At 48.6% G+C, this 23,051-nt stretch overlaps 1 protein-coding gene across 1 annotated transcript; it reads left to right on the top strand.

Annotated features, from left to right (window-relative positions):
* Nucleotides 1-3,829: 3,829 nt before the first annotated feature.
* LOC144130020 (acid-sensing ion channel 2-like) lies at nucleotides 3,830-22,585 on the top strand. The gene is made up of 12 exons (XM_077664062.1): nucleotides 3,830-4,106; nucleotides 4,582-4,726; nucleotides 6,580-6,810; nucleotides 10,005-10,165; nucleotides 10,893-10,997; nucleotides 11,735-11,849; nucleotides 14,251-14,338; nucleotides 14,885-14,930; nucleotides 16,726-16,757; nucleotides 19,341-19,413; nucleotides 20,456-20,648; nucleotides 22,365-22,585. The coding sequence occupies exons 1-11, from the start codon at nucleotides 3,960-3,962 to the stop codon at nucleotides 20,612-20,614; spliced, it is 1,302 nt and encodes a 433-aa protein (XP_077520188.1). The 5' UTR covers nucleotides 3,830-3,959; the 3' UTR covers nucleotides 20,615-20,648; nucleotides 22,365-22,585.
* Nucleotides 22,586-23,051: the final 466 nt, after the last annotated feature.

The raw sequence follows: 23,051 nt of genomic DNA, 5'->3' as shown, positions 1-23,051 counted from the left end.
GAAGAAATAGGTGCCGTAGTGGAGGGCTCCGGAATAATTTCGACCAAGTGGGGATCTTAACGTGCGCTGACATCGCACAGCACACGGGCGCCTTTGCGTTTCGCCTCCATCGAAACGCGGCCGCAGCGATCGGGTTCGAACCCGGGAACTCCCGATCAGTAGCCGAGCGCCCTAAACACTGAGCCACCGCGGCGGGTCTAATCGTGCGAAATAGGGCACGACTGAAAGCATCTATTTCCATTTAACATTATTATTATTATTATTAGTGGTTTTTTGAAAACAAAATAAAACGAAAGGAAAAGATGTTGCTAGCCGCGGCGTCTACTAACGAAGCTTGAAGCGCATGAGCTGCGGCTAGCGGAAATGAAAGAGAAAGAGTGAGGACAGGGAGGGGAAAGAAAGGACATGGGTAGCGCGACATTGTACACAATATACGAAAAAAATTAAAGGCGCACTTAGGTCTCCTTACGTGCGGAAATGCGAAAGCATTTCGAGTTCCGTTGCTTCCTCTGTTCCATAGTAACGTAATTAATAATTGGCGATAATTATTTGAATAGACAAATAATAATTAGTACACTAATAAGTAAATACTAGGTATTATTAAGTAATGGGTTTGTTTTATTAATTGTTCATTATTTCCATTGTCTTTTTGTTTGTTCAGTTCTGGACGAATTGTAATTGACCGATTTTGTGAATTATTCGGAGGGATTAGCGAAGTTAATTGCCTTATTATTTAATTATTTTATTTAGCAATTCGGTCATTTAAATTTCCCATTCAATCGTTATTGATCATTACAAATCATATTGCGCCCTTATTGGATAATCGACAGTTCATGACGGGAGGACGCTCTGCCTACACTTCCTGTGCAGTTTCGCATCCTGTCCACGCCACTGAAGAGGCAAGAATGCTTTCGCATTAATATACATCCATTCAAGTGGAGTGCTGCGCGCGCGCGTCGATAGTTCTCTGCGCGTGAGGACACTCTTGGCGTCCGCACGGCCTCCTCAACCCCCCCCCCCCCCCCCCCCCAAGAAAAAATAAGAAAAAAATCTGGAGGGGACACTTAAGGGTAGCTCCGCCGTAAGGGTATGACGCGGTAGCGTCAATGAGCTAATTCCCATGAGGAATTGCATTCTCTACTTTACATTCATAGAACGCTGTGAGTCCTCCTATGACTCCTATATAGCAGCGGTCAAGCGATGCTCCACGTCCTGCCCTGCGAGGGCAGGTGCTGTCACCGGTGGGCCTTGTGAGACTCTTCTCGACCAACCTGTTACTGCCACGGTGGGCAAGTTATGATGCTATCATCACAAGGTCACGTGACCTATTTGGCAGGCGCCACATTCCATCTGCGTGCTTCGGCCGCTCTGGCTGCCAGGCTTCGAAAGGTCGCCAACGCCGGACAATCTTTTCTGACATGGGGGTACTAACGCTCTCGCGTTAAAACAGAGTGCAAACGATTTTTCATGATGAGAGCAAATTGCTTTGCCCGTGTTCCTCATAATGAGAAAGCAGTGGTTAAGCGGCGAGATGGACCACACATGTCGTCAGCAATTAACCTCGAACGCGTTTTATAACTGCACTATTCCCCACATATATCGCTTATTAAAAAGTGAACGCGTGATTTATGCTAAGCATTTCGGGCTTACCGAGGCGAAGAGAAAGTGAACCTGCTCGTGTCGAGTTTGCGTTGACGCGCGCAGCATTATGCATGCATGCGATGACATCGATTGTTAGGGCTCACCAACGTCCAATGTGTCTTGATCTCTGGTGTAGCAAATTGTACAGGCAGAGCGCAATTACAGAACAAAGTCGAAGGGGCCCGCGATTTCTTCGTTATATCCACTGCTTCGTTACAGCGGTACGCGTCCTTGGCCGCAACTGTCGCATGCCAAACTGGCTTGCGGTTCCGGCCGCCTCTGCCTTGCTTTCCTGCCCAGATTTTTCAAGTCGCAGAAAAGCTGAGATCTATATATCTAAAGAAAGACAAAAACAACAACAACAACAACAAAAAAACTGAATGACCTTTCTGACCGTTGGCACACAGGCGGCAGATCTTTTTGTTTTCGCGCTTCTGCAGGCATAGGTGCGCCGTGTCAAACCTCCAGCTTCTGTACCAAGAACAGTCGAGACTCGCATTTCATACAGGTCTCGAGCTGGCAGTATCGACCGGGATCATTCATTATGAAAATACCAGGCGCCTATGCGCTCGAATTTAGGCGGGTGACTGACAGCCGTTTCCAGCGGCCGCACTTTTTTTTAATTATTATTATCTCCTTCCACCGTGAAGCCGCCCATGTATAGGAGTCTACTGCTTCGCCGCGTGCTTCAAATGGGCTGTCAATAGAGGTGTATGAAATTTTAAGGCTGTCATCGTGCTATTTATGTTTCTTAACAGAAAGCATGCGACAGCATGTTCGACAGCTTTAAAATTTTAATGCTCAGGAAAAAAAAAAAAAGAGGAAAGTCAGGTGTTCATTGTAGTCTCGAAATGCGGACTCTCCCGAGAAAACGACGCGGTGGACGGAAGTATATAGGTCCGGCAGGCCAGCAAACGTTAAATGTTTGCCGTGTTCAAGCTATCTTGCTGTCGTGTGCGCTTCGGCTTATTCAAGAACTGTTACTTGATGCACTGCTTCTTCTTGAAAGTCTTGGGATCTCTGATTCGTGCTCCTTTCGTTTCCGGAGAGCAGTGGTCGATGAAATGTGAGTATTCGTGCCCACCGACTCCGGACAGGTCGTTAGTCCATACATATCTCACCAAGTGCCGATTGTGTCTATTCCAGTCTTCATAGTTTTCAAAAAAAAAATGGCTGTAAACGCACCTGGTTTCGTTTACGCGAAGTTGATAGTACGGTTGAGCGGCTAGATGGGAAAATACTCGGCGGTTAAAAAATTTCAAGTTTGGTTGGTTGTGCCCGGGGCGTCCTCGCTGTGTGACGGAAATGTTGTCTGATGGCTCGTAAAACGAAGCTTTCGGGGGCTTTACTTGTTTAGTGTGGTTCGCTTGCAGGAGAGTGTGTCCCGCAATAGCGATTTTAACGGTATAATTAGCAATATTGAAGAACTGATATATTTACTGATATCTACAGGCAAGTGGAAGGTAGCAAACGTACGCCGCGACATTCGTTTTTGTACAGATAGAAGCGGTCAAAAAGGAACGCTTCGTAAACGTATGAGTGAAAAGTGTAGTGTTTGCTTTTTCCCGAAGTAGCCGTAGTCTATGTGTATGATCTCTTTAATGCCTCTCCGACTTCGAAGTAACAAAACATTTCAGTCTTAGCGGCGAACTAGGTGCTGCCTTGGATACCTCTGCACTATATACTGCGCTCCCGCAGAGGGCACGTCGGCATTCGCGAGAAGCTGTACGAGGAGGTCGGAAAGGGGACATACAAGTAGCCCACAAGCCATTTTCAAGGCTCGGTTAACAGCTGCCGCCTTGGTACACAGGAGTCTGAGTTCGTGTAGAAGGTGGAATGGAGAAAATGCGCCCTGCCCTGATCCCATACCTTCGCTATCTCAGTCAGAAAGGCGCCACTGGTGCATTGATTATGGCATCAGAGATTCGTTTTTAGTCATACCAACCCGAAATCGATTCTATATTCACCATCTTCCTCCGTTTCAAGTCTATCATCGGTTTCTGTTCGTGGGCCAGTCGGTGTAACATTTTAGCACGTTGAAGTCCTTGTTCTGCTGAGAACATATGGCCAACAAGGGCATTAACGTACTGAACTTTAGCGCACTAAAAATCCGCTTCTATAGGTTTCGTGGCATGGTGGCCGAGTCCGGCGGTCCCGGCTGCGGCGTGCTGTGCGGCCGTCGGGGTAGCCTGTGGCGCAAGCTGTGCTGGCTGGTGGTTGTCTCCTTCCTGGCGGCCCAGTGCGTCCACGAGTGCCTGCTTGTGTTCAGCGAGTACGCGGCCTTTCCCGTGGCGACGAGCTACAGTTCGGACCAGGGCATGGCCTTCCCGGATGTCACCATCTGCAACGCCAACCCTCTGCGGAGGTCTCGCGTCTGCGCTTATCGGACCTCTCTTCCAGGGGGCAAGGGAGTGCTGAAGAAGGTCTTGGACAGAGACTGCTCTGCTAACATCACTTACAGCGATGTGAGTCGCGATGAATCTAAATGAAAGCATTGCCGGAAAATGGTCTCAAGCAGGCCGCACAATGGTTGTCTTTATGCCTGAGCAGTTGAGCAAGGCGGTGTCTGGACATACAGCATCTGGGCTTCGCGAACAATGCTCGCGCGGAAGTGAAGCCACACATACACACCAACCACATGGTAGTGCAGCGTGTCTTTAACCCAGCTGCACCTACCAGCTTGGGTTCGAGGCACGATCTTTGCTCTGAGGGCAGTGTCGCCCTTATATTGGAGTGGTGGAGGCAGATAGCGGCCTCGCCACACCCCGGGAGAGGCTGAGAAGTCTGGTGGCTTTTGAATCTTGGCGTACGTTTGCTGGGACAGTCTGTATAATCGTGAGCGCGGTTCTTAGAGAGAAATGTATCAAAAGGTCATAGTGTGACCTGTGTGTGTGCGTGCGTGCGTGCGGCTGGACTGTTCTGCTCCCGCGGTTTGCGCAGCCCAACGCCGGCGACCGCGAGCTGTCGCAACAGCTGCGCGTGTGGATGGCACAGCGGCGCAAGGAAGAGCGGAGCACGGTGCGCCGCCTCTTCCGACTCGGACACCAGCTGGCGGACGTCGTCACGCACTGCCGCTACGCGCGCCGTAACTGCAGCGAGTCCAGGCGAGTGCGCGCAAGGGTCCTACTTTCACCGGTCAGCTTCACCCTCACCCACCGGGGTTCAGAGGCAGTCACGATCACTTTCAAAAAGTGAATGGGAGTGAATGAGGTCTTCCAGTGACAGATGTGTGCGGAACTCTGGCGGCAAAATGGCGCCGGCATCGTAATGTGGTGTAGCCGAAAATTCATACATGCACCTTTTGCACGCATAGGAATTTGAACCTTAATGGAATAGGCCTTCGCCCGCTTCTATTCTTCGACAGGGGCAATGCGCATAGTCTCCGTGGCTGCTTTCGCGGCTGCAATCAGCTGTTTGTATTCCAGCTGTATAGCACGCTCTGCATCCCTCATCGTTTTTGGTGCTTTATGCGCCGCCACGTTTAGCCGCTTGTATTTTCGGCGCTAGAGAGCGCACTCGGCGTCCCTGATGATTTCGATTTTTGCTCGACCCCTCTTGCTCTGCCTTGGCAACGCCGCCTTCTCACCTTCGTGTGCGGCTGCAAAAAGCTGTCTTTGGCGACTTAGGGGGACGTTTTTAGTTTCTTCACTCATCCGGCTCCATTGCACGGCAACGACGACAGCAGGGCTCACTCAGAGTCCTTTGAAGCGCGAACAGGGGGATGAAAGATGACGAAGTTGCCGATTTTTAACGCGTAGTAATAGATGCTACCCGCCCCCCCTTCCCTCCGCAAAAAAAAAGAAATTTCGCGTTGGCAGCTGCCTGGATGGCCGAGTTGTCTAATGCATCCAAAAACGACGGTATAATGTTTGTTTGAATCACGCCCGGGGCTATATTGGAAAGTGTTTTTTTTTTCTTTTTTTTTGCTGAGTACCATTTGCACTGAAAATTTCGAAATTGTTCGCTAATTAAGGTTTGGATTAATGTTCGGCCCTAGGTTTGCTGCGGTTTTTGGACGACGTTCGCCTGAACTTGCTTAGAATAGGAGCTCAATGTAATGTATGCTTAAAAATTAATTGGAAAGAGTAATTCACCTGCTTTGAATATCAATAATAAGTGAAATGATTTTCTGTTAATCTATAAATGCATTTTCACCAAACAGGTGGTGTTACAGATGCAGATGCATAAAACGTGTTTTAATGCGAAAAAAAGAAGGCTGGCATACGTCCTACCGACGATTTCGGCACTCGAGTTTTCACCTGGTTTGACTACAGGCTATTGCGGTTGGCTAGACCTGTTGACGCCAGTGGCATACGGCGTAGCCTTTGAATGAATAGGGGAGCGTGAAATCTGTTGCCAGCGGCGGCGAGCAATAACACGACTGATGATAATGTGGATGGCGTAGTTTCTTGGGTCATCATCAAGCCAGGCGCAGACACCCGTGCGGTTGTCGAGGCGTCCTCGTTTAGTACGCAAGCACATACATGCAGGGCACCGGTATGCAAAGCCCGCGCCGGCAGAAGCTGCAAGGTTGTGTCTCCTGTTATGGCCACGCCCCCCTAGATTTCGTAGCCGTTGTTCGCACGGAATGACATCATCACATAGTAAGGCTACACTAGCGACGGATCATGGTTATGCGACCTATTGGTTAAAGGATCGCATTCATATAGTTCAACCCCCAAAATATTCTCCTGTGACATTCTTCCTTTCATATTCCCCTTGTTAATAGAGTTGACACTGAAGCTTGATTCACAGAAGTGAATATCGATTAGATTTAGTTTGCAATGCATTATGTATTCTGTCAGTGACCAATGCTTCTCGATCTCACGAAGTTCAAATCTTAACTGAGCAACTCACGAAACCCAGCTGCCGGCTTTGTCAGATCGCGGGGAAGTCTCACCTGATGCTTGCACGTTTTTGTATTCTTTTCCTGCCTAGCGATTGTCCGTTTACGCTACTCTGGGCGATCAAGATCGAGAGGCACGCGTTCTCGTCCGTTGCAGTCGTACAGAGGGCGCGCACCGCACGTATGCTCGTGCTTCGCTCGCAGGTACTTCAGCCAGACGTTCGACTCTCGGTACGGGAACTGCTTCTGCTTTCACTGCGGCACAAACGACCAGAAGGACGAGGAGTTCTTCCAGCACGAGACTGCCGGCTCTCCCGAGGACGGTGAGGCGGCGATTCCTCATTTCTATACTTGACCGCAGAAACTGCCACTATTGGCATGGACAAGAATGAGGGAAGTTTTGCTGTGTGCAGCAGTGCATGGAAATGTTTACTGGCAGTCGCGTGCAGTATTGTGCATCTTTATCACGAAGACTTAAAAATCTTTCCGCCTCATTTGCGATGAAACTACGCACAGTGGTTATATATTGCATCAACTCTTGTACGTATTCAAGTTTGAGAACGGTACTTACCTGGTTCAACAGCATATGATGCAAATCCAAGATGGTCTGCGCCGAGATCGACGAACAGAATGCCGAGTTGCAGCCGAAGTTGTGGCGGTGGCGCCATCAAAGGAACCGCGCACCTGGCGACGCTCGCCTCATTGCCTTTAGCGTCGTGAAGCTTTCCCCTGCAGTCCACCACCACCGACCTTGGCGGCAACCTGGCGGTGGCCAGGGGCAGGAAACTCCACCTGGTTTGGGGTCACCCGCAGGCCCCTAGATGACGAGAAAGGAGCGCGCACAGTTTAAATGGCTTAAGAGGGGCCGTAGACGTTGCACTTTATGGAACGTACAATTCCCCTTCTATTACCATTGACTTATTGTGTTTACTGTGTCCATATAATACGCAAATGGTCGTTTTCGTGTGCTGCTTCTGGTTGTTTTAGCATGCTTCGCATCTGTAACCTAGTTTAGTTTAGTTTATGGGGGTTTAAAGCCCCAAAGTGACTCAGGCTATCAGGGACGCTGTAGTGAAGGGCTCCGGCGCGTGCACAGACATCGCACAAGACACGGACCTCTATAATTTCGTCTCCATCGAAATTCTACCGCCGCGGCCGGGATCGAACCTGCATCTTTCGGGTCAGCTTTCGAGCGCTATAACCACTGGGCTACCGCGAAGGCGGATCTGCGGCCTGTAACGCCCTACTTCATGCTTCTGCGTGCCTGTTGACTTCTGTTGTCCGTGTCGACTGTCGTGTCTTCGGCACCACTATTGACTTGTGTGTCACGTTTTGCCTCGGTTCCACGACGAAAGCCGATTTGTCTAAAACTACAATAAATAAATGAAATAAACTAGCTCGTCATCAAGAGTAGTGTAAGCATGAAATGCACGGCTCAAGAAGCGAAGTGTTTTCTAGGGCGGACCACAGATATTGATAGCCGCACCCGAGTGTCATGGAGCGTCGTTGTTGTTGTTAGCCTTTCAAAAGATGGCACATACCCACACTGGAGGATCGGCCAAGAATCCTGTGGCAGAGGTTGCTATTCACCTGACTCGATAAAGGCAAAAGAAAAGCACGCAGGAAAGCAACACCGGTGGGTTCTACCCCAAGAAGGGCATGAACAGAAAAGGGATAAGAGTTCCCTCATCAGCCACTTTTCTTAGCTTCTTTTTACGCGAGCAGCAGCGCGCTCGGCTTTCTTCGCCGCTGATGATGTATGGCTGCACACGCAAACAGCGCTCTCCACGTGCAGAAGGAGAGGAGATGGCCCCAGAACGTGCTGCACAGACCACTTGGCCTTCCGCACGTGCGGTGGTACGCCGTCGTACGTCCCTGCCTCCGCTCCGTCGACCACCGCGTTGACCACGTTTTAGAGCAATTTGGAGCTGTTTGCTAGCAGTGCTGATAGATGCCGCCACAGGTTCTCTCTAGGGGCTCTAGGGTTCTCTGGCTGGCCCGCGCATTACGCAATGAAAACAACACACGCGGTGATGCCGCCTCGCCCATGGAGTGCCACCAGTACCGCGCGTGCGCCACTCGGGCTTTAGGACGCCAACCACGGCATTACGAAGACACTGAAGTCGACGCATGCGCCGCTCCAGTGACAGCGCAGTGCGTACGCGCGAGGAAGTAAAGTGGAAGTTTCTCCAATGTTAGTCACCAGTATATCACAGAGCGGCTGCAGAGTATCCGAGGGGGAAGAAGCTGCTGTTGCGCTAGCAGTAGCTGGAGGATACCGCAGAAATAAATCGCTCACAATAATCACTGACTCCAAAGAAGCATGCAGGAACTACACTAATGGTAGGATCAGCAAGGGAGCGCTACGCATCATCCTCCAGGCGGGAACCCCGAACAAAGAAATTCAGCACAAAATTTTCTGGGTGCCGGGGCACACCGGGGTGACTGGGAATCAGAGGGCCGACGATCTAGCTCGCGAGCTTACCAACCGAGCAGATACACCAAGTCACACTGAGCCCACCGCAACGGTGGAACCATCGTACGCGGAAATCCTAAATCACTACAGAGGAGAGAGGATAGCGTGTTCTCCACCACACCAGCTATTAACGCAATATGAGGCAGTCGGTTGGCGTAGACTGCAAACAGGAAGCTTTCATAACTTACACATACTTCACAAAATGTTTCCGAACCAGTACGCGGACACATGCGAGTGGTGTGGAGCCACCCCCACTTTATACCATATTACATGGGAGTGTAAAAACAATTATTCATTCCATAAACTAAAAGAGCCCAATGAGGAACAGTGGGAGAGCCTGCTCACTAGCAGCGTGCTGGTGGTCCAAAAAGGACTGGTCCAGCATGCGTATGAGGTAGCAAGACTCAGTGGGACCCTGGAATTAGGGCACCTCCGCTGGAAGACTCGGAACTTCAACATGAAGACACCCGGGTCCCGCTGAATCGACCAATTTTTGGCGCCAATAAAGTTTTTTTCCCTCTCTCTCTCTCCCCAATGTTCGTTTAGGTTCGGTTCAGAGTTCTCTGTTCTGGTGGTGGTGGTAAAAATTTATTTAATCTGTAAGAGGAGGTGTAAAAGGAGGTGTGGAGGAGACCTTATGGCCCAGGTCCTCACAAATCTAGGTGGAGCTCCTATTCCGGAGTCCCAATGGCGTCTAGCGCCGCTCGCGCCCCGGCGACCAACGTCCGTTGGGACTGCAGGTCATGGCAGCTGAGCAGCGCCGCCTTCCAGGCCTCCCTAGAAGGGTGGAAGATGGAGGATTGGGAAGGGTGGGGATTGGAAGAACAGGCCCAGACCATGTGGGAAAACTTCCAAGAACGTCGCTCCGCACAGCCTGCAGCCACCATCAAATTCTGAATTGAAGGGTTTCAATACTGCCGGGTACAGCGTGGTATTTGTAAAAATGGTGCCGTCACCCATGCCGCGCTACAACGGGAGCTAAAATCATTTCATGCGTAATATTGCTGGAGTTCATTAACACTTGGGTTAATCGGCGCACAGGTTTGGAGCTCATTCTGGACGCTCAGGCGGACGAGTACCTGTCCACATCGATGGAGATGGGCTTCGTGGTCATGGCACACGGTCACGGCTTTCGGCCGGTCCTCTGCAACGACGCTGTCTTCGTCGAGCCTGGCTACGTGACCTACATCAGCCTCAGAATGGTGACCGCTGTCCTGCGCTCCGTTTTCCTAGATCTTCGATCCTCGCTGTTAACGTCGCAACCTGGAGAGCGGCGACGATGTACTCACTGTAATTGTAAAAATTCTGAGGGCACATAAGTCTCCTTACGTGCACGAATGCGAAGGCATGGAACTTTCTAGAACGCGGGTTTTTTTTTTTCCACTGCGCCCCAGGCATTACCGGCTGCGGAATTATTCCGGAGCCCTCCACTACGACACTAGCTCTTTCTTCTTTTCTTCTCTCAGTCCCTCCTTTATCCCTTCCCTTACGGCGCGGTTCAGGTGTTCGCCGAGATGTGAGACATATACTTCGGCATTTCCTTTCTCCCAAAAACCAAGTTTCAATTTTGCTGTAGGCATTGTATTTTTAAGTTGTTTTATTTATATTTGTTGATTATTTTTGCCTATTTTGTTTTCTGTTTTTTTATTTTTAATTTTATTTATTTATTCTTTATATCGTTTATATTTTGCCTTCTATTTTTATTTTAAACTTTTTATTTGTTTAATTTCTTGTTTTCTTCTGTTTTTACTAATTAACTAACTATGACCACCCATTAGTAATTGGTAAGAGTATATGGGTTCTAGCAATTATGCCGCTGATGACGTCATAGTGTGACAGATTTCCCGGACGGACGGACGACGTTGAGCGCCTTGAAACACGGCCGTCAGAGAGGGAGGCTGTCACAGGCACGTCTTGCGCGACTCGCAGGAGAAGAGAACGGCGCTTCCGGAGCCGTACCAGTTCCCGTGCCGCAGCAGTTGGCCCGACCGGTTCAGAAGCTTCGGCCTGAACGACACCATGTACACCAGGGAGGTACGTGATCATGCAGACTGTACACAAGGCGGAAATTTGGGCGAGTTGGTAAGTGTTCATTTTCGCTCTCAGCGCAACACGAACGGGACACAAGACGAAGGACTAGCTGTGCTAGTCCTTCGTCTTGGGCAGCGCGCTGGATGAAGGCGCTAGGGATGAAGGGTGAAAGGGTGAGACTATACAGTAGTGCCCAAGGACGTACGCACCGACTCGGCTGGATTCTTGTCTTTTGTAGCGATAGCTACACTACGCCAGCTCTTCGAGCCTTCAGCGTGGTACCCCTTGAGCTCCGTGGCGGCGCCGTGGCTTTAATTGGTCACGTGGTTGGTCACGTGGTGCGGAGCAGCTGCTGCTGCTGCCGGCAGTCCAAATTAATCCGGATATTTGTCCTACGACGTCCCTCATATATTCCATGCTGAGCTTTGAGACATTAAACCCTACATTCACAATTCAGATGCACCCGCACAGTGGGCAGACCTGCAGTTAGTCATACCATCTCCTTTTAGACTTTACTGAAATATCTTTAGTACATGCACTTCTGAAATTCACTCGCCGCAGTCGGCTGTCGAGCTTGCAGACGAGTGTGACGGCTGGACCACTTCGCCACTGCTAAGAGTCTTGAACGTCACTCTCAAAGTCGAAGCCGATGCTCCATCCTGTGTCTTTTTCTTCAGTCGGGCAGCAACCACATCATGTCGTTGCACGCTGCCATCTCTGCCACATACGTTGCCTCGCAGGACTGCCTTTATCTGTGCCAGCAGGAACACACGCGTCGCATGTGCGGCTGCGAGTCCAGCGACCTGCCCACCACGTCCAACAGGCGAGGCACCAAAGCGTACCCCATCTGCGAAGGTGCGCCCGTGCACCGCATGCACCTCTCTTTATGTTATTTGGACGATGACACCATAATCGTCATCTGCACCTGATATAAATGCACCATGATGATTGGCATGTGGTGTGGGCTTCAACTCGAAGAGTAGAACAGCTAGTAGATGACGCTGGATCAAGTTCCCAGTGGCCGAGGCACTGGGAGTTTGAAAAATCAATCAATCAATCAATCAATCAATCAACCAATCAATCAATCAATCAATCAACCAATCAATCAATCAATCGATCAATCAGTCAATCAATAACTGAATTAATTTATATTTTGGGCCTTAATTGCATAACGGAGAACATGCGAGAGCATTTAAGTGTTCGATTTTGCTGTCTACGTAGTAATTCCAATGTCGTTCCTGCGAGTAAATTGTGCACCTTCGCCATCACTACTTTATGTAGACAGAAATGCAAAGAACCACTTCAGAGACACACCGACATGCAGCCTTCCTATCCGTGAGCTCCTGGCAGACGGATGCTCGCGTCCATTGACGCACAGAACCGCTTGAAACCAGGTTTTCCCGCCATTTTCGCAGACGCCACCTTTTTGCCCCGAAACCTCTTGAAACGAAACTTTTCCGCCCTTTTCACTTGACACCACCTTTTCGTGCCAAACCTGCAGATCCACTGGGTACGGCAGTTTAACCTATGTCAGGTGGGTCAACTGCCAAATTTTGGAGGCGGGTCAAGTGGGAAATTTCGACGTAGATCAACTGCAAAATTCCTTAGAGGTGGACCAATACCGAAATTTTGGGATGGGGTGGGCCAAGTGACAAATATTTATGGTGGGCTTCCAAATTTTGGAGTAGGCTAACTGCGATATTTTGGGGCTGGGTCTAGAGCGAAAGTCTGGGGGCGGGCCATCTGTCTAATTTTTGAGGCGGGTCAAGTGGGTAATTTCGACGTAGATCAACTGCAAAATTCTTTAGAGGTTGACCAATACCGAAATTTTGGGATATGGTGGGCCAAGTAGCAAATTTGCATGGTGGGCCAACTTCCAAATTTTGGGTGGGTAACTGCGATATTTTGGGGCTGGGTCTAGAGCCAAAGTTTGGGGGCGGGCCATCTGTCAAATTTTGGTGAGGGCCAAATGGAAAATCTTGTGGTGGGTCACCTGCTCGATTCTGGAGGTGGGCCAAATGGAAAATTTTGGGTATGGGCCAAGTGTCCAATGTCTGGGTGTGGACCACTGCCAAATTCTGCTGGGTCAAGAGCCAAATTCTTGCGGTGGGCCAAAATGTCATATTTTGAGGGTGGATCAAGTGGCAAATTTTTTGGAGGTGCAGTGAGTTTTGGGGGTCCTCCAGAATTTTAAATTTGAAAGTTCTCTCTGCCGAGTGCCAAATTTTAGGAGTCTTTCGCAACTTAAAATATGGCGGTGCTCGCTGATTAGTCCTGTGTGTTCACCTGACCCCGATGACGCCATCTCCCAGTTGACCAATCAATAAATTTCGTTAAGGAGAAACCGTGTGGTTTTCGCAAGACGAGAAACAGGTAAAATACTCCTAAGCCGACTTGGAATCAACCTCCCCGGCCCCTAAATGCTACGCATTAAAAATAAATAAATCCGTGCTTATAAGACCCAGGAAAGCTTAACCAACCGGATGGAACACAGTTTTTGCTGAGCTGAAGACAACTAAGAAAAGTCACTCCTCAGCGCTGCTGTTCTGCCGCGAAATTATGTTTAATTTCTCCTTCCCGCATCCTAGTTTCCTACTTTTTTTGGCGGGTGGTCGCGATTACGCATGTCCCGTTCTACGATGGTCAGGGCTGTCCGCGACAGCACACGTGGATTATGCACGAAGTTTTATTTTACGTCTGCGTGGAGCGCGGCCCTAAACCGTAGGTATTCTATGTACGAGCGTCAACTATGCAGGTCACTATCATTGCCCAGCAAACAGTCCCAGATTGCTTGCTTTTTGTCACCACCACGTCATAATAAGATGAAATATAGGATGGAGTTCTCCTGAGGCTGGCTGTATAAGTAACGCTGTGCTGACAGACCACTGACAGCTGAAAGCGGGGTGCAATGCTTGTCCCGCCACTTGAGCTGTTTTGCAGTTTGTGCCAGCAAGCGCTTCGGCTGTCGCCTACCTGCTTATTAACTTACGAAAAACCACTTCTGGAACAGGCAGGCACGAACTTAGTCTGGAAATTCGGCCTCGCCTATTCGTCGCCTCATGTGCGCGGGTGCACTTGTAGACACGACTCCCGCATTCAACGGGACAGAGACAAATACCGCGTTTAGCATCGAAGGCTCCCAATGGTTGAAAAATCTAACATATCAGGTGCGCACACACCACAGGACTTGCACACTCTACGGGTGTTACTATGAGTGTGTTCTACGGTTCTAACACTTTTTCCCGCAAACTCGCAGAGAAGCGTGAGCAGTGCGTAAAGGAAGTGCAAGCCATCATGGGCATCGAGTCGGTCGAAAAGCTCTGCAAGTGCCACCGGTCCTGCGTGTGAGTTGCTTTTGCCAATGCACAGGACGTGTCGATGAAAGTAATGTCGCTTAGTTTCCTAGAGCCCCACAAATCTCCAGGTTTGATAGGTTTGTTCGTATACTATACAGTTCAGTGAAAAGAGAAGTAGCGCCAAGAGCGGCAGACGTTGCAATGATTACCTATACACCCCAGAGCACGAGTTCTTCAACGTCAAGCTGTCTCACAATGCCCTCTCTGTCTCTCGGCACATCCCCACCTTTATGGTGCTTACTAACACCAATAAGTATTTGGAAAAACCTGCCCGTTAAGAATATTTTTAATATACACCTCTTCTTTCCGGCGTTAAAAGAAGTTGTGTGTGCATGAAAACGAGAGTCACGGGCTTTTATACACGGGAGATTATTACGAAAGGAAAGAAAAACCCCAGAAAAGGTTTTCCATGCTCCCAAGACGTTTCGTTGTTTCTAGCGAGACTTGTAGACAGATGGACGCCGGTAGCCCCTGATTTGCGAAACAACGCACTTTCGGACATGACAAAGCGTCGTCTGTACTCTCCTCTTGCAGAAACGTCGAGTATCACAGGGAGGTTTCTCGAGCCTTCTTCCCCGAGGTGAGTGACAGAACCTGTGTTACGAATGAAATGTGGAAGTTTCTAAAAATAAACGGCAGATACACAGTTCGAATACCGAGTCTAGAGATTGGCGGTGGACTTGTTACTGATGTCTATGATTAGGCCTCCTGCTTTAATCTTTATTTCCATCCTGCTTTCACAAGTACATCTCATCATGATCTTCCGGTTACCCCTGGCATCGTGCTAGAGCTGTACGAGCCTCGCCAAATGTCAATTTGTCTCCTTCACTTGCGAACGTAAGCCATACTTGTTTGAATATACTTTAGATATTGTGAAGCTGTCGCGAATGACTGAGTAAAAACACCTTGGAGTTAATTTTTTTCTTTATTCTAACTTGGACTAGGCAGGTTGAAAACATATTGGCTGGAGATTGCAGAATGTTTATGTAGTCAAACGTAATTCTAGCTGTCACGGGTGACTGGTTAAAAGCACCTTGGATTTAATTTTTTCTTTAACCTAACTTGGACTAGGCAGGTTGCATATATATTGCCTATATATTTAGGCATGTTCATTTTAGTCAAACGTAATTTGAGGATATACCTTTTAAAGGATACAGACACAACGTTTTGGGGTGTCCGTTTTTTCCCTAAAAAGTGGCCCACGATTCTAGTAATCATGACAGTGAGCTGAACTCCAGTGCGAAGAGTGCATAATTGTTTACAAACGATTTCGTACCGGCACTTTCGGTCTCGATAGGCGTAAGAGCACTCTGACGTCACGGCAAACCAGGACTACCACCTTCCTGATGACGTCAGCGATTCCGACAAACACTGGTTGTTCCCGTGAACAACCGCTGGGTTTTGTGACGTCACAATAATTAGGGCCAGTTAACCCTGACGGCACTCGATGCAGGTGGAAATGCCGAGCGGCTCTTCGGGCAGCATTCCAAATCACATTGATTTATGTTCCACTCAATGACTGCGACTAAAACTTGCAAGAAGGCATCTCCTTACGCCCATGAAACAAATCACGATCGTTTGTTTTCTTTCGAAAATTTGTGTCTGCACCCTTTTAAAAATGTTGGAACTACATTACTAACGTAAGATTCGTAGTGGAATACGCTTGTGTGGTTCGGGACCTGCTAACTAAAAGTCTTTCTGATGTGCTTGAACGGGCACAAAACCATGCAGATCGATTTTTCTATAATACCTACAACATTACTTTTGGTGTTACTTAAGGATACGTTGGGATGAACCTATTAAGTAGGAGCAGAAAAAGAAAAAAAAACAGGCGACTAGAGATGCTCTTCAGGACCTATTTCGGCATAGTTATAGTAGAGACTCAAATTTACTTTTTGGCTCCTCATTTTACGCATAAGAGGCGTGATCATTGGAAAATAAGAAAAAAAAAACATTAATTATCCGTTTCAAGGCTATTTTTTTTTCACAGCACCATCAGCCAATGGAACCGACTGGCACAAAAGATTGCTGAATGCCAGTCTGGAATATCGTTTCGAGCTCTGTTGGATGTAGAAGGGCTTGCGCGGTTGCTAGTTTTGGTTCTCTTCGTTTGTTTATTAAATTTCATTATGTCATCGTCTTTTTGTGTTTTCTTGCATGAACCTCATGCGAACATTATGTATTGTTGCTCTCCTGCAATAACACCGTCTGGCGCTGTAGGTATGTTAAACAAACAAACAAACAAACAAACAAACAAACAAACAAACAAACAGACAAACAAACAAACGAAAAAGCAAGCAGGCAAACAAACAAACAAACAAACAGCGGAACAAGATGGTGCTTATTGTCGATTTTTATTCTCTTCATGTCACCAGTCCCTCATGGTCGGACTCGACGGCAAAAGAAGGTAGGCAGATAACCGGCTGATGGCACTTTCACAAATGTGGAAATACTGTGCGGGCATGTCTACAGCAGGGAGATTCAGCAACGGTCACTTGGTAAACATCTAATAAGAAAATTAATGATAAGACCATAAATCTGATGAGGCAACAAACTGATAAATTAAGAAATAAAATTAATCATACCGGGAGTTTAAGAGAATCACGCCACTGATTTGTAAATGTACGCTTTTTGAGGCGGAATTAGGACTGCTGCTTGGGAACAATAATGCGACCATTGTCTGGCATCAGAAAATACGTACTTAATGTTAACTAGTAAGGTAAATAAGTAATTTGTAATAATTTTTAACTGTTGCGGTTAGGCGCTCGGTTGCAGGTAGAGGTTTATAGCCGGCCGTTAGTTGTAGCCATATTAGTTTTTTTGTATTTCGAAAAAGTGATTACCGTCGGCGCACGGTCCCCGAAATATTATGCAAACCATCCGGTTAGCTTGTGGACTACGCAGCGTTGCTCTCTTTGCATGCTGTCAAACGTGAGAGGAACCGTTATCCTCACATTTCCAAAGCTTAGTGCTTCCATGGACAATCCAAGAACGAAGCGGCAAATGCCCTCCAAAGGAGGCCCTCCAGAAAAAGGTGTCCACCCGCTGTTATTGACGTCGGATTTAACAGATGGTTAATCCCAATGCACCTGCCAGCCCCTGCTATGCCACACTAGCAGGTGCACGGGCATTATCCGCAATGTCATGGCTACCAGTCGGCGACAATGGCTGGAGGGCCTCCATTGAGGGGAATTTGCCGTTTCATTCGTGAGTGCTATCCGACTCTAGAGAGCCTCGCTACAAGGTAACCGCTTGAGCTGCATATTGACGACAGAGGCTGTACCACAAGAGCCAACTACGTAGTTCCATGGAGGTTGGGACATGCTGCGAGGGCATTCAAAAAAGAGTGGAAGAGGACATGTCAAGCTGTTTTTCATGTGCGTGTGAGTGTGTCCTTACGCTCATGTGCGCATGTTTAAGGAATTTGTGTGCAAAACCTGCGCCGGATCTGCACGGTGCATTGTCCTCTGCAGACTTGGTTTCTCTGTCGTCCGTGAGTTGCATCTCATCTCGGCGGAGACCTTTCTTATGCCGCGGTGGAGAGCTGCACTGTGCCTCAGTAACACGCAGCCTCTTGTCTAAACGACACAGGGCACTTTTTCATGTTTCCGCCGCTTATATGTAGAGTACTATTGATGCTGCGTGCGTTCCGCAACGGCAGGGCTGCCAAGGGGTGTCAGTGCTCAGGCTTCGCGAACAAACTGAGATGGAACTAAGTTTCAGCATTCAATAATTGATTAGACCATAATTATGTGTGTCAAGCAGTTTTATCAGTTTTCTGTAGTCGGATACAACTTAAAAAAATCAGCAGTTGGTAACAGTGGGCCATGGTCCGCGGTATTCTGTATAACTCCACAGACCAATCACCACAGTTAGCGAAATCAACTTTTTAATGTTTGACCTTATGATACAAGCCACGTGTGAATATTCGAGCTCATAATTTTTGATTTGCGATTGAGTTCTTGTTAGGTAACAAGAAAAATTTTCTACAATGGATGCCTTTTTTGTCGTCGAAATATTTTGTGCGTTGGTCCTGAATGTGGGCGGAGCTTCAGTGGAGATTTCAATTGTATCCGACTGTAACTAGTTTTCCTCTCGGTGTACAAATATCCAAACGTCATTCTCAAATAGTAGACAAAGTAACGAGAAATTTCGCAATTTTGTGCAAAAAGTTTGTTCCCTCTCGTACTGCTCAAGACCCACCAGGCTGCCGGCGAGGAAAAAGTTCTCCAGAACTTCCCCACAAAATCACAAACGCATATGAGGCTTCACAGTAGACAGCTAAAACTTTTATAATTAGTCTGCTTCCTTTTCGAGGTCCTCGCCCAATGTCTTCGTGTGCTGATTGAATTCCGAGCCGTTAGGGGCCATGGCATCTTGAAAGGTCTCGAAAGCAAATGGCGCATGGCGACGGCGTTGATACGAGTGGGCGTGGTTACGTAAGACTAAAGACGACCGGAATAATGTGCCGTTTCATGCCTTATACTTTCACCACGACAGTAAACGGCCCAGCGAGTGGTCGAGCCGACTAGAGAAAGGTTCGACGCGCAGTACATAGTGGAGCGCTTGAAGGTACGCCGTCAGCAAACTTACAGGCTTGACCTAGAGGCGTAAGCAGGCGATTCCTGTAAATTATCGACTGAGAACAGTCGCATGCATGAATTTTATACATCTAAAAATGTAGTTTCGCTGCGACCGCGGATGGCGGCGAGCATCGTCCTTATGCGCTCACGTCGAGTGTAAATTCACGTCACGTAAAGTCACGCCGAGTAATCAGTTTTTGGCAAGAAAAAGGTTTCAATAAAGTGTAGATTTTGAAATATGCGGTCTTGGTGGAACGGGAAAGCCACATTGCAACTATAAACTCTCTTAAGCTACGGATGCTCATTCCTAAGTGGGGTCGAAGAACGTCTTTGAAAGTCTTTGCACGCAGCACGCAGCAATGAAGCCTGGCATATGCACAGTACGGGCTTATATGATCTCTTCACAGGGCCCTGGCTCGTGTCGTGGTCTACTTCAACACAGTCACCTACCTCAAGCTCACGTCTGTGCCCAAGTATGACGTGAGTCGAATGTCCTTGAGGGGAATCTTCCAAGATCTTAATCTATGGGGTAATCTCATTATCATCCACCTCTGCACGACCACGAGGCTAGACATAGTTTCAGTGGCTCTGCACTGAGGGTGTGGGAGGTGCAGGCTCCTGTGCGACGACCATTGTTGCTGACACTGCAACAAAGAGTCCGCCAGACTAGGCCGAGTAGAGGTATCGCAAGTGCATCCGCCGTGGTGGCCAAGTGGCTATGGCGTTATTCTGTGTACTATGTAAAGCGAGGCAGGTTCGATATATCGCACTGTAGTGATGGAAACACCCATGCAACAGCGATTTTAAGATATATTCTTACAGTAAATCTCTGACAACAAAGCCTGAATGTGCCCGCGCACAGCTCAAGCAACGGAACTAACAATGCGATTCCAAAATACACGCACTTTCGGGGAAGCTTGCAGGCAAAGCAACGTCTCCAGGGCACGTAAATAGTCGAAATAGCCAAAATTTGTTGGACAACAGCGCCGAGGGTAACTGCGTTTCCGAAATTCTAGAAGCTGATATGGATATTACTTACAGTGGGCTACACTCCTGTCAGTAATTAAGGAGCCTAACAGTAATAGGTGCAAAGTTAACTATTCAGTATTAGTTAACCAGTCTCCTAGTTAGCACACGTCATACCTATGTTCTGATGTACTAAACCACTGACAAAGCTATGCCAAAAAAAAGCGGTATTCTAACTCAAAAAGCCAATTTTTAAAAATTGTACAAAGTCTTAGGCCAAACATCCTGTATATGCTCGTTTGCTGATGATTGTGTGGTATTTCGTCAAATTATGTGTACTGGGGATCAAAATGAACTTGATCTGAGTCTAAAAAAATGTGCTTGATCGGTGCAGTGAGTTTGCTATGGTTGTTAACACTGAAAAACAGTTTCGCTCCAAATAACACACAAACAAAGTCGTAGGGTTTTAACATAGTTAAAAACCGAGTAGACGTCATTCTCCTCTGACACCCGCACTTTGTGCTTATCTTCCCCACACGTGGGCGCATGCATGCAGGGCGGCCGCGTGGTGAGCAGCTTCGGCGGCATCAACGGCATGTACCTGGGCGTGTCCTTCTTCGCCCTCTTCGGCATGCTCGAGATCGCGGTGCGGGCCGCGTGGCTCCTCTGGCGAAGCCCCCCCTCCGGGCCACCGGCGGCCGGGCAGCTGCGGTGACGGCGACGCGACCTCCACGGGAGGGAAGCTGAGGGTGAGCAGCCACAGGTCGCTGTTCGAGTGCTACTGAACAGCAACAATATACTTTCAGCATAGCGCGTACCGTTACCGCGCCCTCCCGCCAGTGCGCACGCGCTGACTGGTCCCGCCGTTGGCCAGCACGTGCATGGTACCATACGGCGCCTCCAAGGGGATCTGCTTATGCGCACTGACGGCGAGCGCCAGGTGCTAAGAAGCAACGGTAGTAGAACGCGCTATGCTAAAGTTGAGAGTAAGTCTCTATCCCACACGTGTGACAGTGATTCGTGCGGACCGTTGTGTACATGTATGTGGGAGAGATAGGAGAAAAAGAACACTGCGACTTTGCTCTTCAGCGTGCGAAGAAAACGCCAATCACTACGTGCATACCTCGTGATTGGTCCGCCCGCGATTTACGAAGTTGCGGCTGCCACCGACCTTACGGTCTTTCGGCTTTATGACGTTACAGGGGTTCGGTTACTAAAACTGGCAAGGAGGACGCCTCGAATACCGGAAATCCTCCTTCATTTTTACTCCGCTAGCCACCACAAGCCATTTGGCTGTCCGTAGCAAGAGGGACAGTTGTGTCCCAGCTTTTAGTGTGACTCCCGGGTTTCAGCGGTGCATGTCTGTGTGTGAAGCCTTTAAATAGTCAGTGGACACCCCAACCGCGCTATAAGGGGAAGGAGGAAGGTGGGAGTGAAAGAAGAAAGAGGTGCCGTAGTGGAGGTGTCCGGAATAATTTCGACCACCTGGGAATCTTTAGCGTGCACTGACATCGCACAGCACGCGGGCGCTTTTGCGTTTCGCCTCCATCGAAACGCGGCCGCCGCGCGGTTGGGTTCGAACCCGGGAACACCGGATCAGTAGCCGAGCGCAGTAACCACTGAGCCACCGCGGCGGGTAAAACAATCGCGCTTTGAGGTATTTGGCGATGGTGTCCACCTGCACAAAAAAGTGCTTTCGCGCAATCTTTTATGCTCAGCAATGCTGAACCACCAGCCATTTTTTGTGACACTTCTCTGACAAGCACGTGTGGGAGCAAGGGAGACTGGGGCGTACCGCAAGGTATTTCATACTGGCAGAAAAGAGGAGTTGGATCAGCCAAAGCTGTCGAGAGCTTTTTTCAACTGGTGAGAACAATCGGGGAAGCCGATGGTCCCATGGACTTAGGGCAGTGTTAGTGAGGTAAAAATAATTTCCGATATGCCTGCGAAATGCTGTCTGCATGTGCTGCAGAAATGCATTCCCTTCAACTGCTCTTTGATGATGCATTGCCGAGCCTTACACCTGCCGTTGTACTTCCTTTTGCGGGAGCTCCTGTAGAAGCCCTCGCATTGTATGGACGCTGTATTCTCCGTTCACTAAATATCCCTGTTCTTCCAAGCTCACGGGAGTAACATGTATAACCATTACAAACATGGATGTGTATTCAGTGTGCGGTGTACGTGATCAAATCTATACGGAGTACTCTTATGGAGACGTGTGCATTCTTTATTGATGTCCCGGCTAGCATTGCTCGTGAGCTGTGCAGTGCGGGCACAAACATGTTCGCGCAAAAATCTTGCGTGCAACCCTTTCAATGAATTTCTTCATAAGTTAAAGCATAGCGATCCACATTGAAATTTCGCTCAGGCCTTTTTGTACGCTATCATCCCAACTCTCTCCGCACTGACTTTGCGATGGCTGTACTGTGCTCGCTAGGTGACAGCAGCAAACTTTTTTCCCGCAGGCGCACGAGAAATCGTCAATCGCCGGAGGCATGGTAAAAGCGAAGACCGCCAGGGACGACGCCATTTCGACGGGCACTGCTGGGCGCATGCGCTTTCGCTCGCGCATTCCGCCTCCCCGAGTGTGGCATGGCCTCATCCACGAGCCGCACCGGCCGAACCGAGCCAAAGCAGTGGGCCCAGTAGATAGACAGCTTAAGGGACAGGCCAAGCTGACCCCCACGTCACTGATCCTCTTTCACTGCTGAGGCTCAGGCTGGTGTCACATTATGTGCATGCCACATGTTGTTCGCCAAGCGCACAGTCTACAGAAGAGAGCAACAGTCTACAGAAGAGAGAGGCCTTTTCTCCGCGAAGAAGGTAATTAATGCGAAGTGTTTTTAATTCCAGCGCGCATGTGGTTTACAGATTGAAGGAATAGTTCCAGATCGTTTGTTTAATTTCATAGTCTTGCATGTACCTACCTTTAATTCGTTGCAAGCCATTTCAGTGCCGTTTTGAATGTGCTGAAAACGCACCTGCAATTGAAGCTGTGCAATGTATGAAACAATAAAATTTATTGGCACACAATCTCGCCTTTAGGTCGTCAAATTAACTAAGCCGAGCTTAGGTTAACGTAGAATACTACGAATCGGAGGGCATCAGAAAAAAGAAGAGTATATAGAAGTAATGGCCTTCGCAGGCTCCCT

The sequence above is a fragment of the Amblyomma americanum genome, chromosome 4 (genome assembly GCF_052857255.1).
Source record: "Amblyomma americanum isolate KBUSLIRL-KWMA chromosome 4, ASM5285725v1, whole genome shotgun sequence".
In the NCBI taxonomy this organism is placed as follows: Eukaryota; Metazoa; Arthropoda; class Arachnida; order Ixodida; family Ixodidae; genus Amblyomma; species Amblyomma americanum.
Note: the sequence above shows the minus strand (reverse complement) of the source record. Positions and strands in the feature narration are given on the sequence as shown.